This window comes from Oncorhynchus gorbuscha, linkage group LG24, assembly GCF_021184085.1.
Source record: "Oncorhynchus gorbuscha isolate QuinsamMale2020 ecotype Even-year linkage group LG24, OgorEven_v1.0, whole genome shotgun sequence".
NCBI classification, from domain to species: Eukaryota; Metazoa; Chordata; class Actinopteri; order Salmoniformes; family Salmonidae; genus Oncorhynchus; species Oncorhynchus gorbuscha.
The window spans coordinates 30,732,498-30,750,535 of NC_060196.1; the positions used below are offsets into that span (position 1 = coordinate 30,732,498).

At 46.0% G+C, this 18,038-nt stretch overlaps 1 protein-coding gene across 1 annotated transcript in view; it reads right to left on the reverse strand.

Annotated features, from left to right (window-relative positions):
• LOC124011991 (collagen alpha-1(XIV) chain) overlaps window positions 1–18,038 on the reverse strand; it is a 95,034-nt gene that overhangs the window by 27,427 nt on the left and 49,569 nt on the right. Inside the window, 10 exon segments of the mRNA XM_046325311.1 lie at window positions 2,664–2,683; window positions 2,686–2,821; window positions 11,786–11,895; window positions 12,170–12,312; window positions 12,963–13,101; window positions 13,490–13,528; window positions 13,624–13,788; window positions 13,930–14,073; window positions 14,765–14,888; window positions 15,090–15,229. Coding sequence (XP_046181267.1) covers window positions 2,664–2,683; window positions 2,686–2,821; window positions 11,786–11,895; window positions 12,170–12,312; window positions 12,963–13,101; window positions 13,490–13,528; window positions 13,624–13,788; window positions 13,930–14,073; window positions 14,765–14,888; window positions 15,090–15,229 — 1,160 coding nt within the window.

The window sequence follows — 18,038 nt, forward strand, 5'->3', positions numbered from 1 at the left end:
CGCAACTATGATGTGGGTAACCGTGAACTGCTCGCCATCCGCTAGCCCTAGGCGAATGGCGACAGTGGTTGGAGGGGGGCGACCGTTCCTTTTGTCGTTTGGACAGACCATAAGAACCTTGAGTACATCCGTTCTGCCAAACGACTTAATGCCCGTCAAGCTCGTTGGGCGTTGTTTTTCGCTCGTTTCGAGTTTGTGATTTCTTACCGTCCGGGTAGCAAGAACACCAAGCCTGATGCCTTATCCCGTCTGTTTAGTTCTTCTGTGGCTTCTACTGATCCCGAGGGGATTCTTCCTTATGGGCGTGTTGTCGGGTTAACAGTCTGGGGAATTGAAAGACAGGTTAAGCAAGCACTCACGCACACTGCGTCGCCGCGCGCTTGTCCTAGTAACCTCCTTTTCGTTCCTGTTTCCACTCGTCTGGCTGTTCTTCAGTGGGCTCACTCTGCCAAGTTAGCTGGTCATCCCGGTGTTCGAGGCACTCTTGCGTCTATTCGCCAGCGCTTTGGTGGCCGACTCAGGAGCGTGACACGCGCCGCTTTCGTGGCTGCTTGTTCGGACTGCGCGCAGACTAAGTCGGGTAACTCTCCTCCTGCCGGTCGTCTCAGACCGCTCCCCATTCCTTCTCGACCATGGTCTCACATTGCCTTAGACTTCATTACCGGTCTGCCTTTGTCTGCGGGGAAGACTGTGATTCTGACGGTTGTCGATAGGTTCTCTAAGGCGGCACATTTCATTCCCCTCGCTAAACTTCCTTCCGCTAAGGAGACGGCACAAATCATTATTGAGAATGTATTCAGAATTCATGGCCTCCCGTTAGACGCCGTTTCAGACAGAGGCCCGCAATTCACGTCACAGTTTTGGAGGGAGTTCTGTCGTTGATTGGTGCGTCCGTCAGTCTCTCTTCCGGGTTTCATCCCCAGTCTAACGGTCAAGCAGAGAGGGCCAATCAGACGATTGGTCGCATACTACGCAGCCTTTCTTTCAGAAACCCTGCGTCTTGGGCAGAACAGCTCCCCTGGGCAGAATACGCTCACAATTCGCTTCCTTCGTCTGCTACCGGGTTATCTCCGTTTCAGAGTAGTCTGGGTTACCAGCCTCCTCTGTTCTCATCCCAGCTTGCCGAGTCCAGCGTTCCTCCGCTCAAGCGTTTGTCCAACGTTGTGAGCGCACCTGGAGGAGGGTGAGGTCTGCACTTTGCCGTTACAGGGCACAGACGGTGAGAGCCGCCAATAAACGCAGGATTAAGAGTCCAAGGTATTGTTGCGGCCAGAGAGTGTGGCTTTCCACTCGCAACCTTCCTCTTACGACAGCTTCTCGTAAGTTGACTCCGCGGTTCATTGGTCCGTTCCGTGTCTCCCAGGTCGTCAATCCTGTCGCTGTGCGACTGCTTCTTCCGCGACATCTTCGTCGCGTCCATCCTGTCTTCCATGTCTCCTGTGTTAAGCCCTTTCTTCGCACCCCCGTTCGTCTTCCCTCCCCCTCCCGTCCTTGTCGAGAGCGCACCTATTTACAAGGTACATAAGATCATGGACATGCGTTCTCGGGGACGGGGTCACCAATACCTAGTGGATTGGGAGGGTTACGGTCCTGAGGAGAGGAGTTGGGTCCCGTCTCGGGGCGTGCTGGACCGTTCACTCATCGATGATTTCCTCCGTTGCCGCCAGGATTCCTCCTCGAGTGCGCCAGGAGGCGCTCGGTGAGTGGGGGGTACTGTCATGTTTGTCATTTATTATCATGTCTTGTCCCTGTGCTCCCCATGCTATTCGTTTCCCTCTGCTGGTCTTATTTGGTTCTTTCCTCCTTCTATCCCTCTCTCTCCCCCTCCCTCTCTCACTCTCTCGCTCTCTCTTCTCTCTATCGTTCCGTTCCTGCTCCCAGCTGTTCCTATTCCCCAATCATCATTTAGTCTTCCCACACCTGTTCCCGATCCTTTCCCTGATTAGAGTCCCTATTTATTCCTTTGTGATCCGTTCCTGTCCCGTCGGTTCCTTGTTTTGTATTCACCATGCTGTGATTGTGTTTCGCCCTGTCCTGTCGTGTTTTTTGCCTTCATCAGATGCTGCGTGTGAGCAGGTGGCTCTATCAACTACGGCCTGCGCCTACCCGAAGCGACCTGCAGTCTGTGGCCGCTTCTCTAGTTATTCCCCTCTACAGACTAGAGGATTTTTGTTATTCCCTGTTTGGATTTAAATAAACTCTGTTTCTGTTAAGTCGCTTTTGGGTCCTCTTTCACCTGCATGACAAGGATATCTGGGCTATTTATGGAACTGGGCGATTGGTTATGAAAGTTCAGTTTGTAGTGTCTCTGTTTCTATGACTTGTTTATATTTAGTGGCAAATGGACCTTGAAGTGCTGATGTGATTATACTTCACTCAAACCCTCTGTCTTAATGCTGTTATAGGAATTCATAACCTAGGCCGTAGATAGTTTATCCACCAGTGTATTGGTTACTGTATGACACTAAACATCTTACTGTACTGTAAAGCACGTTAGAATTCAGCCCGGCTACACATGTAAAATAAGGTGAATCAAGAGGTTAAAAATGCATAGAAATCCAATTACGGAATGTTGACATGGATATTGAACGGGATGTCCTTAGAACTACAGTATATTCTAGTAATTCTATGTCAAAACAGCTGTGTCTGACTATAGGGCTTACCGGTGCAGAGTTGTCCTTCTTCCCCGGGAGCGCACCATTCGTCCCAGCACCTCCAGGCCATCTGTGGTAATGTTGCCCGCCGCGTTGATGGCCTTCTCCCCAACCAGCTTACAGTCGATGACAGCCTTGGCGTTGGTCTTGCTAATAGCCAGGTGCAGCTACAGGGAAGTTAAAGAACCAGACCTAGGTTAAAATCCTATTTGAAATCTTTCAAATACGTTGAGCGTTGCCAAAGCCTGCCTGGAGTGCCAGTTTGGCAGGGTTTACACTTTTGTGGCTATTCTATTGGTTCCATTGCACCAGGCAAGGTCAATCCTAAACACAGCTAAATTATCCTAAATGATTTAAAATAGTATTTGAACCCTGGTCTGTTTGGAACACAGACGCAGTGGGATTGAAACGTCTTATGTGTGAGTAATAAATCACTGGGCAGCATTAGAGTTGCGGGCGGACATACTTTTTTCCCTAATAGTCCAGAACGCAGACAGTGGTTCAAAGAGACAGAGGCTGTAAAATAAGGTCTGCTCTGAGAATTGCACCAGTCACTCGAAACGAGAGAGTCGGTTTTGAAGTCGGGTGACTTAAGACGTTTTTGTGACAAATAAAATATATATATATTTTTTACCCTTATCAAGCTTCTACTGTATGGTTCGTGGAAATGGGATGTCTCATGGGGAAATATATGGGAGAATTTCAAGACATTAGCAAAATCACATTTGGTGATTAGGCCTGGCTCGCAGTCGACATTCCAATTCATCCCAAATGTGTTCGATGAGGTTGAGGTCAGGGCTCTGTGCAGCAATATTCCCTAAAAAAATAGAGCAAATTTCAGGTCGGCTGAGCACGAACCTGAATGTTGTAAAAATTCTGTGCAACTTCCAGCGTGCATTTACTGTGAATACTGAGGCTGTACCCTCTAAGTTACAGTTTAAACAGTGGCCAAGAAGGCTACTGTGGCTATTGTATTATAGTATAGGCCTACCAGTGTCATGTTTGTCATTTATTATCATGTCTTGTCCCTGTGCTCCCCATGCTATTCGTTTCCCTCTGCTGGTCTTATTTGGTTCTTTCCCTCCTTCTATCCCTCTCTCTCCCCTCCCTCTCTCACTCTCTCGCTCTCTCTTCTCTATCGTTCCGTTCCTGCTCCCAGCTGTTCCTATTCCCCTAATCATCATTTAGTCTTCCCACACCTGTTCCCGATCCTTTCCCCTGATTAGAGTCCCTATTTATTCCTTTGTGATCCGTTCCTGTCCCGTCGGTTCCTCGTTTTGTATTCACCATGCTGTGATTGTGTTTCGCCCTGTCCTGTCGTGTTTTTGCCTTCATCAGATGCTGCGTGTGAGCAGGTGGCTCTATCAACTACGGCCTGCGCCTACCCGGCGACCTGCAGTCTGTGGCCGCTTCTCTAGTTATTCCCCTCTACAGACTAGAGGATTTTTGTTATTCCCTGTTTGGATTTAAATAAACTCTGTTTCTGTTAAGTCGCTTTTGGGTCCTCTTTCACCTGCATGACAGAAGGAACCGACCAAGGAATGGACCCAGCGACTTCAGACGCTCGTTACACTGCCGTCGAGATCCAAGGAGCCATGCTCGGCAGACACGAGCAGGAATTGTCTGCTGCTCGCCATGCCGTGGAGAACCTGGCCGCTCAGGTTTCCGACCTCTCTGGACAGTTCCAGAGTCTACGTCTCGTGCCACCTGTTACTTCCTGGCCTGCCGAGCCTCCAGAACCTAGGGTTAATAACCCACCTTGCTACTCCGGGCAGCCCACTGAGTGCCGCTCCTTTCTCACGCAGTGTGAGATTGTGTTCTCTCTCCAACCCAACACATACTCTAGAGAGAGAGCTCGGGTTGCTTACGTCATTTCACTCCTTACTGGCCGGGCTCGAGAATGGGGCACAGCTATCTGGGAGGCAAGGGCTGATTGCTCTAACAAATTCCAGAACTTTAAAGAGGAGATGATTCGGGTTTTTGACCGTTCAGTTTTTGGTGGGGAGGCTTCTAGGGCCCTGGCTTCCTTATGCCAAGGTGAACGGTCCATAACGGATTATTCCATTGAGTTTCGCACTCTTGCTGCCTCTAGTGAGTGGAACGAGCCGGCGCTGCTCGCTCGTTTTCTGGAGGGACTCCACGCAGTGGTTAAGGATGAGATTCTCTCCCGGGAGGTTCCTTCAGATGTGGACTCTTGATTGCTCTCGCCATCCGCATAGAACGACGGGTAGATCTTCGTCACCGGGCTCGTGGAAGAGAGCTCGCATCAACGGTGTTTCCCTGCTCCGCATCGCAACCATCTCCCTCCTCTGGCTTTGAGACTGAGCCCATGCAGCTGGGAGGGATTCGCATCTCGAATAAGGAGAGGGAACGGAGGATCACCAACCGCCTGTGCCTCTATTGCGGAGTTGCTGGACATTTTGTTAATTCATGTCCAGTAAAAGCCAGAGCTCATCTGTAAGCGGAGGGCTACAGGTGAGCGCAACTACTCAAGTCTCTCCATCAAGGTCCTGTACTACTTTGTCGGTCCACCTACGCTGGACCGGTTCGGGTGCTACATGTAGTGCCTTGATAGACTCTGGGGCTGAGGGTTGTTTCATGGACGAAGCATGGGTTCGGAAACATGACATTCCTTTCAGAGAGTTAGATAAGCCTACGCCCATGTTCGCCTTAGATGGTAGTCATCTTCCCAGTATCAGATTTGAGACACTACCTTTAACCCTCACAGTATCTGGTAACCACAGTGAGACTATTTCTTTTTTGATTTTCCGTTCACCGTTTACACCTGTTGTTTTGGGTCATCCCTGGCTAGTATGTCATAATCCTTCTATTAATTGGTCTAGTAATTCTATCCTATCCTGGAACGTTTCTTGTCATGTGAAGTGTTTAATGTCTGCCATCCCTCCCGTTTCTTCTGTCCCTACTTCTCAGGAGGAACCTGGCGATTTGACAGGAGTGCCGGAGGAATATCATGATCTGCGCACGGTCTTCAGTCGGTCCCGAGCCAACTCCCTTCCTCCTCACCGGTCGTATGATTGTAGTATTGATCTCCTTCCGGGGACCACTCCTCCTCGAGGTAGACTATACTCTCTGTCGGCTCCCGAACGTAAGGCTCTCGAGGATTATTTGTCTGTGTCTCTTGACGCCGGTACCATAGTGCCTTCTTCTTCTCCGGCCGGGGCGGGGTTCTTTTTGTTAAGAAGAAGGACGGTACTCTGCGCCCCTGCGTGGATTATCGAGGGCTGAATGACATAACGGTTAAGAATCGTTATCCGCTTCCCCTTATGTCATCAGCCTTCGAGATTCTGCAGGGAGCCAGGTGCTTTACTAAGTTGGACCTTCGTAACGCTTACCATCTCGTGCGCATCAGAGAGGGGGACGAGTGGAAAACGGCGTTTAACACTCCGTTAGGGCATTTTGAGTACCGGGTTCTGCCGTTCGGTCTCGCCAATGCGCCAGCTGTTTTTCAGGCATTAGTTAATGATGTTCTGAGAGACATGCTGAACATTTTTGTTTTTGTCTATCTTGACGATATCCTGATTTTTTCTCCGTCACTCGAGATTCATGTTCAGCACGTTCGACGTGTTCTACAGCGCCTTTTAGAGAATTGTCTCTACGTAAAGGCTGAGAAGTGCTCTTTTCATGTCTCCTCCGTTACTTTTCTCGGTTCCGTTATTTCCGCTGAAGGCATTCAGATGGATTCCGCTAAGGTCCAAGCTGTCAGTGATTGGCCCGTTCCAAGGTCACGTGTCGAGTTGCAGCGCTTTTTAGGTTTCGCTAATTTCTATCGGCGTTTCATTCGTAATTTCGGTCAAGTTGCTGCCCCTCTCACAGCTCTTACTTCTGTCAAGACGTGTTTTAAGTGGTCCGGTTCCGCCCAGGAGCTTTTGATCTTCTAAAAGAACGTTTTACGTCCGCTCCTATCCTCGTTACTCCTGACGTCACTAGACAATTCATTGTCGAGGTTGACGCTTCAGAGGTAGGCGTGGGAGCCATTCTATCCCAGCGCTTCCAGTCTGACGATAAGGTTCATCCTTGCGCTTATTTTTCTCATCGCCTGTCGCCATCTGAGCGCAACTATGATGTGGGTAACCGTGAACTGCTCGCCATCCGCTTAGCCCTAGGCGAATGGCGACAGTGGTTGGAGGGGGCGACCGTTCCTTTTGTCGTTTGGACAGACCATAAGAACCTTGAGTACATCCGTTCTGCCAAACGACTTAATGCCCGTCAAGCTCGTTGGGCGTTGTTTTTCGCTCGTTTCGAGTTTGTGATTTCTTACCGTCCGGGTAGCAAGAACACCAAGCCTGATGCCTTATCCCGTCTGTTTAGTTCTTCTGTGGCTTCTACTGATCCCGAGGGGATTCTTCCTTATGGGCGTGTTGTCGGGTTAACAGTCTGGGGAATTGAAAGACAGGTTAAGCAAGCACTCACGCACACTGCGTCGCCGCGCGCTTGTCCTAGTAACCTCCTTTTCGTTCCTGTTTCCACTCGTCTGGCTGTTCTTCAGTGGGCTCACTCTGCCAAGTTAGCTGGTCATCCCGGTGTTCGAGGCACTCTTGCGTCTATTCGCCAGCGCTTTTGGTGGCCGACTCAGGAGCGTGACACGCGCCGTTTCGTGGCTGCTTGTTCGGACTGCGCGCAGACTAAGTCGGGTAACTCTCCTCCTGCCGGTCGTCTCAGACCGCTCCCCATTCCTTCTCGACCATGGTCTCACATTGCCTTAGACTTCATTACCGGTCTGCCTTTGTCTGCGGGTAAGACTGTGATTCTGACGGTTGTCGATAGGTTCTCTAAGGCGGCACATTTCATTCCCCTCGCTAAACTTCCTTCCGCTAAGGAGACGGCACAAATCATTATTGAGAATGTATTCAGAATTCATGGCCTCCCGTTAGACGCCGTTTCAGACAGAGGCCCGCAATTCACGTCACAGTTTTGGAGGGAGTTCTGTCGTTTGATTGGTGCGTCCGTCAGTCTCTCTTCCGGGTTTCATCCCCAGTCTAACGGTCAAGCAGAGAGGGCCAATCAGACGATTGGTCGCATACTACGCAGCCTTCTTTCAGAAACCCTGCGTCTTGGGCAGAACAGCTCCCCTGGGCAGAATACGCTCACAATTCGCTTCCTTCGTCTGCTACCGGGTTATCTCCGTTTCAGAGTAGTCTGGGTTACCAGCCTCCTCTGTTCTCATCCCAGCTTGCCGAGTCCAGCGTTCCTCCGCTCAAGCGTTTGTCCAACGTTGTGAGCGCACCTGGAGGAGGGTGAGGTCTGCACTTTGCCGTTACAGGGCACAGACGGTGAGAGCCGCCAATAAACGCAGGATTAAGAGTCCAAGGTATTGTTGCGGCCAGAGAGTGTGGCTTTCCACTCGCAACCTTCCTCTTACGACAGCTTCTCGTAAGTTGACTCCGCGGTTCATTGGTCCGTTCCGTGTCTCCCAGGTCGTCAATCCTGTCGCTGTGCGACTGCTTCTTCCGCGACATCTTCGTCGCGTCCATCCTGTCTTCCATGTCTCCTGTGTTAAGCCCTTTCTTCGCACCCCGTTCGTCTTCCCTCCCCCTCCCGTCCTTGTCGAGAGCGCACCTATTTACAAGGTACATAAGATCATGGACATGCGTTCGGGACGGGGTCACCAATACCTAGTGGATTGGGAGGGTTACGGTCCTGAGGAGAGGAGTTGGGTTCCGTCTCGGGACGTGCTGGACCGTTCACTCATCGATGATTTCCTCCGTTGCCGCCAGGATTCCTCCTCGAGTGCGCCAGGAGGCGCCGGTGAGTGGGGGTACTGTCATGTTTGTCATTTATTATCATGTCTTGTCCCTGTGCTCCCCATGCTATTCGTTTCCCTCTGCTGGTCTTATTTGGTTCTTTCCTCCTTCTATCCCTCTCTCTCCCCCTCCCTCTCTCACTCTCTCGCTCTCTCTTCTCTCTATCGTTCCGTTCCTGCTCCCAGCTGTTCCTATTCCCCTAATCATCATTTAGTCTTCCCACACCTGTTCCCGATCCTTTCCCCTGATTAGAGTCCCTATTTATTCCTTTGTGATCCGTTCCTGTCCCGTCGGTTCCTCGTTTTGTATTCACCATGCTGTGATTGTGTTTCGCCCTGTCCTGTCGTGTTTTTGCCTTCATCAGATGCTGCGTGTGAGCAGGTGGCTCTATCAACTACGGCCTGCGCCTACCCGAAGCGACCTGCAGTCTGTGGCCGCTTCTCTAGTTATTCCCCTCTACAGACTAGAGGATTTTTGTTATTCCCTGTTTGGATTTAAATAAACTCTGTTTCTGTTAAGTCGCTTTTGGGTCCTCTTTCACCTGCATGACAACCAGATTGGCCTACTATCAAAAACAATGGAAAAAATGCATCCCATAACATTTTAACATGGAAATAGCTGTTTAATCATTCAGCCTACAGTAGCAGATAATGTGTGGTGTTCAATGTAGGCCTACATTCCATGAGACTTTTGAAAAAAGTCGGGCTTGACATTAACCTGTTTAGCCACCTGTCCTTCAGACAAGGAGGTGACTGAACATGTTGTTGTGTTGTTTGATGCAAGAAACCACTTTACAAAATAAAATCCTTTATTATTCCCATACCATTACTACAGAGAATCAGACAAATTATGCTACCCTCTGCCTATTGGCTACTTAGCTTATTCAAGCCTGTCTCAAAATACAACACTGCCCCTTTAAGACAAAAAAAGCTCTTTACCTCGCTTTTCAAAATGTACACCTTTTGTGCCCTTGTAGAAAGCAATCACTCCCCTATTGCTGACTACAAATGATCTGAAACTGGGCAATTAACTCACTAACTAGTAAAGGATATGAACAAAATGTGCACATGTGGCTACATGCAGCTCTTGCTTTGATCTCAAAACAAGCGCATGTACTCACGGATCCATATATGGCAATGGTCTACTGCAGGTCTGATTGGCTATGCCGCACTGGTCTGTGTAGAGTATGGTCTGGGTCATGCACAATAGAATCCTACTCCGATGCCTACAACAACATCTCTTGTATAGTTTGTTTTGTTTCGGTGTGTTGCATTGCAAGTGGCTTATATTGCATTGATTTGATCACAATTGCCACAGTAAAGGGAAATGTTGATAGTGTTAACTAACAGGGAAAAGTCTAGAAAGGGCTGATATTTACTCTGCGCGACCGTCTGCGGCAGTCTCGGGGGTACTGCACGCCTGCGCGCAGTTTAGAGGGAATACTGCTGTGCAGTCAAGTAATTACACACCAACCTCGAAAAACAATTTCTGTATGGACCTCGCTTTGTGCATAGGGGAATTGTCATACTAAACAGGAAAGGGCCTTCCCCAAACTGTTGCCACAAAGATGGAAGCACAGAATCAGCTAGAATGTCATTGTATGCTGTAGCACTAACATTTCTCTTCACTGGAACTAAGGGGCCTAGCCTGAACCATGAAAAGCAGACCCAGACCATCATTATTCCTCCTCCACCAAACTTTACAGTTGGCACTATGCATTCGGGCCGGTAGCATTCTCCTGGCATCCGCCAAACCTAGATTCGTCTGTCAGACTCCCAGATGGTGAAGTGTGATTCCTCACTCCAGAGAACGCGTTTCCACTGCTCCAGAGTCTAATGGCCGCGAGCTTTACACCACTCCAGCCGATGCCTGGCATTGCGCATGGTGATCATCACAATAACAGCACTTACAGTTGACCGGACAACTCTGGTAGGGCAGAAATTTGAAGAACTGACTTGTTGGAAAGGTGGCATCCTACAATGGCACCAGGTTGAAAGTCACTGAGCTCTTCAGTACGGGCCATTTTATTGTCAATGTTTGTCTATGGAGATTGCATGGCAGTGTGCTCAATTTTATACACCTGTCAGCAACAGGTGTGGATGAAATAGCCGAATCCACAAATTTGAAGGGGTGTCCACTTACTTTTGGCAATGTAGTGTATCTATTCTACCTGAATATCAAATGTAAATGTGTGTCTTTATGAAACATCACTTTCAGCTTTGTTGAAATTGGTGCATTACTATGCTAAAGCTCTGCTAATGATGGAACTGTAGCATTTCCTTTGCATTTACACCTTTGTTCCTACAAAAACAGATTCCTGATTAATCATTCGAATTAGACAACTTGAATCAGCAAAGTATCTGGCCATCAATCAGGTCTTCTTGAGAGGTAATCTAAAATGTTACCACATTATCACCAAAGTGCTGACAAGATTACACATGATAATACTTATGGATTGGCAGGGCAAAGAATTGCAGTAATCACTAGTAATAATTTGCTGAGGAAAAAGGCAACAGTGGTTAATTGAATACAGGCCATAGTCACTTTCAGTCATATCAAATCCCCCCTCCCTACATAGTTTAGTTTGTTTGGAAGAGGCTATGATTCAATTATGAGTATATTATTCTGGCAATATTGGAGTGCCAGCTTCATTCCACAAGGTTTGCATTTTAAAAAGAACAAAATGAATTTCACCAGATAGCAGGTGAAATATGAAGGGGATTCCTTGTGAATATCATAATGGCACCGTATTACCCACAGTATATGTTACTGCTACAGCCACACACTGTGAACTGGTCCAGTGTGGCTCAGTTGGTAGAGCACGGCACTTGCAACGCCAATGGTTGTGGGTTATAGTCCCACTGGGGCCACCCATACGTAAATGTATGCACGCATGGATGTAAGTCGCAATGAATAAAAGCGTCTGCTAAATGACATATAGTACTATTATTGTGCAGCAAAAAAAGTTGAAGCAATTTGAACAGTCATAACATAAGTGATTTACAAACTGCTCCAAAAAAGGTCTGTGTTTGTTTCAGGTCCTATATCTCACTCATGGATGATAAAGTTAGTTATCTGTAGACGGAGGATGATTATGACATTGGCAAGTGGGTGACCTGAATACGCTATCAGATAGCTGTGCCAGTGAAGAGATAAAGCACATCCTCATTCATTTTAGCAGCAGGCCATGGATGTGGGCAAAGGTATTGTAAGCTCCACTGACAGCCAGACAAGAGTGACTTAACATCACTCAACAAGCTGGCTTATAGCCAGGAAGCAGGACATTCTCTGAGGTGTTAGGGTGATGTTGTAGCATTTCGCGTTTGCACTGAGGAAGTAAGACAACAAGGAGTGCTTTTGAACTCTGACCTTGTGGAAACTGCCGTAGAAGAGCTTCTTGATTTCAGGTCCCTCGAAGGTCACAGTCTGAAACTGTCCTTTGTAGTCGTGGTTGAAGAAGGTGAGGGTCTTGCCACCGTCTAGAGTTGGAAAGAGAACCGTTTGACAGTATACAGTACAACTCGAATATAGTGAGGAATGTTCTCGTTTCAAATAGAGGAGGCACGGACGGTTTAGTAGACATTGTGCAATCTGAGCAACGGGATACCTTTTGAAAATGTAGCCTACATTGACAAAATGTTTGTGCTGCTCACAACTGATAAATGAGCAGAGACACCTGGGGAAATGTCCATTGCTTTGTCTATCTTATGACAGCAACCAAGTCCCAGCCCCGTCCCCCGGCATTCTACTCACTGTCCAGGATGACGCCCACCAGGGGCTCATTGTCCTTGTTGAGGATCTCCCACAATGCAAAGGGCTCTTTGGGGGTTTCAGGCAGCAGGCGGAACAGCATGGTGATGGTGTAATCGGAGGGCAAGCCCTCAGGGTGGATAAACCTGGAGTGGAAAGTTCACAGAACAATAGGCTCTAGTCTGAACGTACTGCAAGTTTTGTTGTACTGTAGCACCTTCACCGAGTTCAACTGTTGTTAAACACATTTTCAAATGCTGTTTCAACTTGCCAGTTAAATTCTTTCAATAGTGTCTTTCAATTCGAAAGAGAGGTTAGGAGCAGGAAGCTATTGTTTCTCCCTACTGTATTTGGACCACATTTGCTGCATTATAATTTGAGAATGGAACACAAAATGACTATGCTTTGTGTGATGTGGTGTGGGGATTGTTGCAGATAAAGGAGAGGAAATAGACCAGGCAAGGCCAGCTGTCTGTCATTATCACCACCTCTTCATTGTAATAACAGCATTGTTAGGCCACATGACATGAAAAGAGGATTCAATTCAGGGGAGTAGGGTTAGTTGTATGCTATAAGGTGATGTTTTTGTTATCATTGGGTAAGTGTTGCCAATACTTAAATACATTGTCATAAAGATATAATATATATGAAGTGTCATGTACTTGTGTTATGCAACCTGTATCATTGTAGTTCCTGACATTTTGTCACTTTGGACAAGAGCATCTACTAAATTCTACATGATTGATGGAAGATAATGCACTGTAATGCCTTTTAGTTAAGATGCTAGTTTCCATACTTGGTGGGCTGGGCGTGGAGGGAGTTGTTGTGCAGTCGAAAGCAGGGGAAGCTGTTGAAGGTGCCAGGCTCCATGGACACTCCTGATACACGTCCATACAGACCCTCCACCAGGCCAAACATCTCCATCATCCTGAAACCTGCAGCCACAACATAAACAACCGTGAGTCGGTGTAAAAGCAGATATATTCATACACAGTTGTCTACTGATCAGTAAAAATAATCTGTTTTATCATGACTTCTCAATACTGGGCTTCTACTTCTTATCATTAAAGATATTCTGACTTACTAGTCCACACGCGGAAACAGGCCATTTTACGCAGTGTTAATGGTACGGGTTGACACTTCAGAGTCCAGTGTTTGAAATTGTCTGCGTCAACTGTACTGTCCCTGTCCAGTTTACAGTGATGTTGTGCATAACAGTCATACTGGGGTCGGAACTAGTCAACGGGTCAGAGAGTAGAGGTGTGCCCTATATGCTAGGAGGCATGAAGAGGTTCTATAAGTAAGCATGCTCCAGTCTCTAACCTGGCAAGGTACTGCCACTCATCGCCACCGAAGGACAAGCTGAAAGACAAAACATTTATGTCACTCCATGGATAAAAATAGACGCAATAATATGCCCCTTCCCTGTTTCCAAATAACATGGATGTAGGACTCACTGGCAGTGGCAGCCTCACAAACAAAGGTGACCAGCTTTTCCTCAATTTTCTGGAAGGCGTCTAAATCGTCCACAAAGAAAACGTGTCTCTCGCTGGGCTTGCTGGCGATGCTCACCAGCTCCCCGTAGTCCGCATCCGCAAAACCAATGGCAAAGACAATGTACCCTGTGAAGAAGGCAAGCACACAGTATTGCCAATTGTGTGTAATGTGCATGCAAATCTAGAACATTTTGGTGGACTAACATATACAGATACTTTTTTTGTACCACCTTCTATTCAATTGAATTCTCGCATCATGTGCATTACCTTCCATCTGCATCTCTTTGGAGACCTTGTTGACATCGTCCTGAGAGCGCCCGTCAGTCAACACCACCACTACTTTGGGGATGCCCCTCCGGATCCCTCCCCCCACCGTGAAGATGGTGTCTTTCACATGCCGGATGGCTAGCCCTACAGTAAGAGAGAGAGAGAGAGAGAGAGAGAGAGAGAGAGAGAGAGAGAGAGAGAGAGAGAGAGAGAGAGAGAGAGAGAGAGGAGGAGGGGAAGATGAAGAGAGGAATTGCACTCAAAGTGAGATTGACAGCAGGATTTAGCCAGGTTACTTAGTAGAGGATCATGGTTTTGGGTTACCACTATCACTGTAAATGATTCAGCAAAAAATATACAATGTAGTTATTATTCCCACCCCACCTGCAATTATACACATTACACACAAATACAGCAGAATCAAAGGACAACACAATGCAACAATTATCATTACCAAGCGGACTTCTTTGTTGCACCCGTTTGGAAAAAAGAAAACATTGCTGGATGACTTGGAGAATGCATTATCGCTCCCCTTGGGGTTCCTGGGTTTGGTACTTAGAAACACTGATTAGTGACAGTGTCTCACTGTTCTCCGGAAGCCATGCTTGACAACTCTGGCCTGTCTGATTACAATGATGGATTCTTTTTTGGCAGGTTACAGCTGTCTCAATGGGATTCAGTTATCCTGTTAATTAACTGTTATGGGAGTCCCTTTAGAAATTCTAAGAAAAATCAATGGGGACTTAATGTATGCAGAGTAGTTATATGAAAACTCTTCATTGGTAGGGAGTGAATAAGGTTTGACAAAGGTTTGGCTTTGATAAAGTCTACTTGCCTGTCTTGGTGTTCCCTCCCTTGTAGGAGATGCGGTTAATGGCCTCTAGTAGCCTCTCCTTGTTGTCGTAGGAGTTGAGTTTGAACTCGGTTCTAGCATCGTCACTAAACTGGACAATGGCCACCTGGCAGGAGAAAGATACTATGAGTTTAATGAAAACTGGGGCATTGTTCATAAAAGCACAGGTGACACAAGAGTCAAATATAAATGTACCTTCATACATTTTAAGACCATTAATTACAATTTATTTGAGTATTTCACTACAGTACTGTAAATGTTAGCTTCAGGACCTCACCCATTGGTTGATCTAGGTGTCAATATTTACCTGAGTGCCATCTGGTCCAATGGTGTCAAGGGCTCCTGTGGTGCTGTACAGGAAGCGGATGATTTTCAGGAAGCTTTCATCCCCAATGCTCCAGGAGCCATCCACTAGGAACGCCAGGTCTGCCTTGGCTGCCTTGCAAACTGACATGAGAGAAGGAATGAGAGAAAGGAGCGAGAGAGGAGAGAGTGATAGAAGTAGAGAAAAGTAGGTGGAGGGAGGGAGGAGGAAGAGGGAGAGGGATGAGGAGAAATGAGGAAAGAGGGGAGAGGGATGAGGAGTGAGAAAAGGAGAGGAAAAGAGGGGAGAGAGTGGAAGAGTGAGAGAAAATAATATACAAACAGAGAAAGAGGGAGAGGGAGACTGAACAGGACATTTACATTTACAAGGCAATTAGAACATGCTCTTATCAAGAGCAATTTAAATTCAGTGCCCACAATAAGAGTTCCTACAATAGACAGCATATATAATACAAACTGACAAAGAAAGAGAACAATACACACACACACATACACACTCTAGCCTCAAAAGGCAGCAGTGGAAAAATCACAATGGAGAATAGAGAGAGCTTTCTCATTCTCCACAGGTTACGAGAGAGGAGCTGCGATGATTGGCAATTATCTCAACAACTTCCCTCTCGCATATCAGCGCCAGCCAGGGACAGATTGACCAGTAGAATACCTCATTTCCTGTTGTTTACTGTTCTGCTCTGTCATTTTCAAAGGAACCAAAAATAATAACCAAGTTGCTAGTACGTGGGAAGCAAAGTGAACTAAAAGTAGCGTTTGTTGATGTTTCCTAGGCATACAATGACAATAATAAAACAATAACAATTACAGGCTTGGAAGTTTCAACAGAGGGGACTGAGTTCTCAGTTAACTTTTACAAGACTCATCCCGGGAAAGCTGTGTAGGAAAAAAGAAAACTGCTAAGATTATCGTTCTCTAAAACAGCAAATAAAGTTAAAGTTTTACACATTTTCTACAAGTTTTTCTACAAGTATAATAATACATACATGCATGTGTTTGTTGGAGAATTGTAAATATTCTGAGATATTCTGACTTGAAACTCAAGACACAAGGTCACACAAGTTCCAGCTTATGGTATTATCTCAGACTAAAAAGCTCATATGTGATCGTTTTTGAAAGTCTGAATAGATTTGTGATTATTCTAAAAGCACATTAAACAGATTTACTATAATTTCAGATGTCTGTAGTCATGACCGTGCAATAGACACTGCATTACATGAACTTGTATTAGATTCACATGTTTGTGTCAGGAATCATTTGAGGTTTGAATGTCAGTCAGGGACCGGTTTAAAATTGACCAAGCAACCTGACAGAGTGATTTCCATGGTAACTGCCTGTTCCGAGGGCTCTTTAATTTACTCGAACCTTTCACCAAACAAAATTACAGTGCCTTCAGAAAGTATTCACGCCCCTTAAGTTTTTCCACATTTCCTTGTGTTACAGCGTGAATTTAAAATGGATTCAATTAAGATTGTTTTGTCACTGGCCTACACACAATCACACAATACCCCATGTTTAAGTGTAATTTCTTTGTTGTTGTTGACATTTTTTACAAATGAATTACACATGAATAGAGGAAAGGTCTTGAGTCAATAAGTATTCAACCCCTTTGTTACGGCAAGCCTAAATATGTTCAAGAGTAAACATCTGCTTAACAAGTCACGTTACAAGTTCCATGGACTCACTCGGTGTGCAATATTAGTGTTCAACATGATTTTTGAATGACTACCTCATCTCTGTACCCCACACATGCAATTATCTGTAAGGTTCCTCAGTCGAGCAGTGAATTTCAAACACAGATTCAACCACAAAGACCAGGGAGGTTTTCCAATGCATCTATTGGTAGATGGGTAAAAAAAAAGAAAAAAAGAAGCAGACATGAAATATCCATTTGAGCATGTTGAAGTTATTAATTACACTTTGGATGGTGTATCAATACACCCAGTCAAAGATACATGCGTCCTTCCTAACTCAGCTGCTAAGAGAGCAAGGAAATCGCTCAGGGATTTCAACATGAAGCATGCTGACTTTAAAACAGTTCCAGAGTTAAAGGCTGTGATAGGAGAAAACTGTGGATGAATCAACAACATTGTAGTTACTCCACAATGCTAACCTAATTGAGTGAAAAGAAGGAAGCCTGTACAGAATAAACATATTCCAAAACATGCATTCTGTTTGCAACAAGGCGTTAAAGTAATAATGCAAAAAGTCTGTCAAAGCAGATTTGGAAAATCTGTCAAAGCAAACTTTTTGTCCTGAATACAAAGTGTTAGGTTTGTGGCAAATCTAATACAACACATTACTGAGAACCACTCTCCATATTTTAAAGCATAGTGGTGGCTGCATCATGTTATGGGTATGCTTGTAATCATTAAGGACTGGGGAGTTTTCAGGATAAAAAAGAAACGGAATGGCGCTAAGCACAGGCAAAATCCTAGAGGTTCAGTCTGCTTTCCACCAGACACTGGGAGATGAATTCACCTTTCAGCTGGACATTAACCTCAAACAACAGGCCATATCTACACTGGAGCTACTTACCAAGAAGACAGTGAACGTTCCTGAGACCGCTGCGCCACTCGGGAGACCGATCAACAACCAATTTGACAGAGTTTTAAGTATTTTGAAAATAATAATGGGCAAATGTTGCACAATCCAGGTGTGGAAAGCTTTTAGAGACTTACCCAGAAAGACTCACAGCTGTAATCACTGCCAAAGGTGATTATAACATGTCTTGACTCTGGGGGTTGAATACTTATGTAATCAAGATATATTAGCGTTTATTTTTCAATCGTTTTTTTCAATGTTAGAAATGTTCTTCCACTTTGACATTACAGAGTATTTTGTGTAGATTGTTGACAAAACATTACAATTAATTCCATTTTAATCCCACTTTGTAACACAACAAAATGTGAAAAAAAGTCAA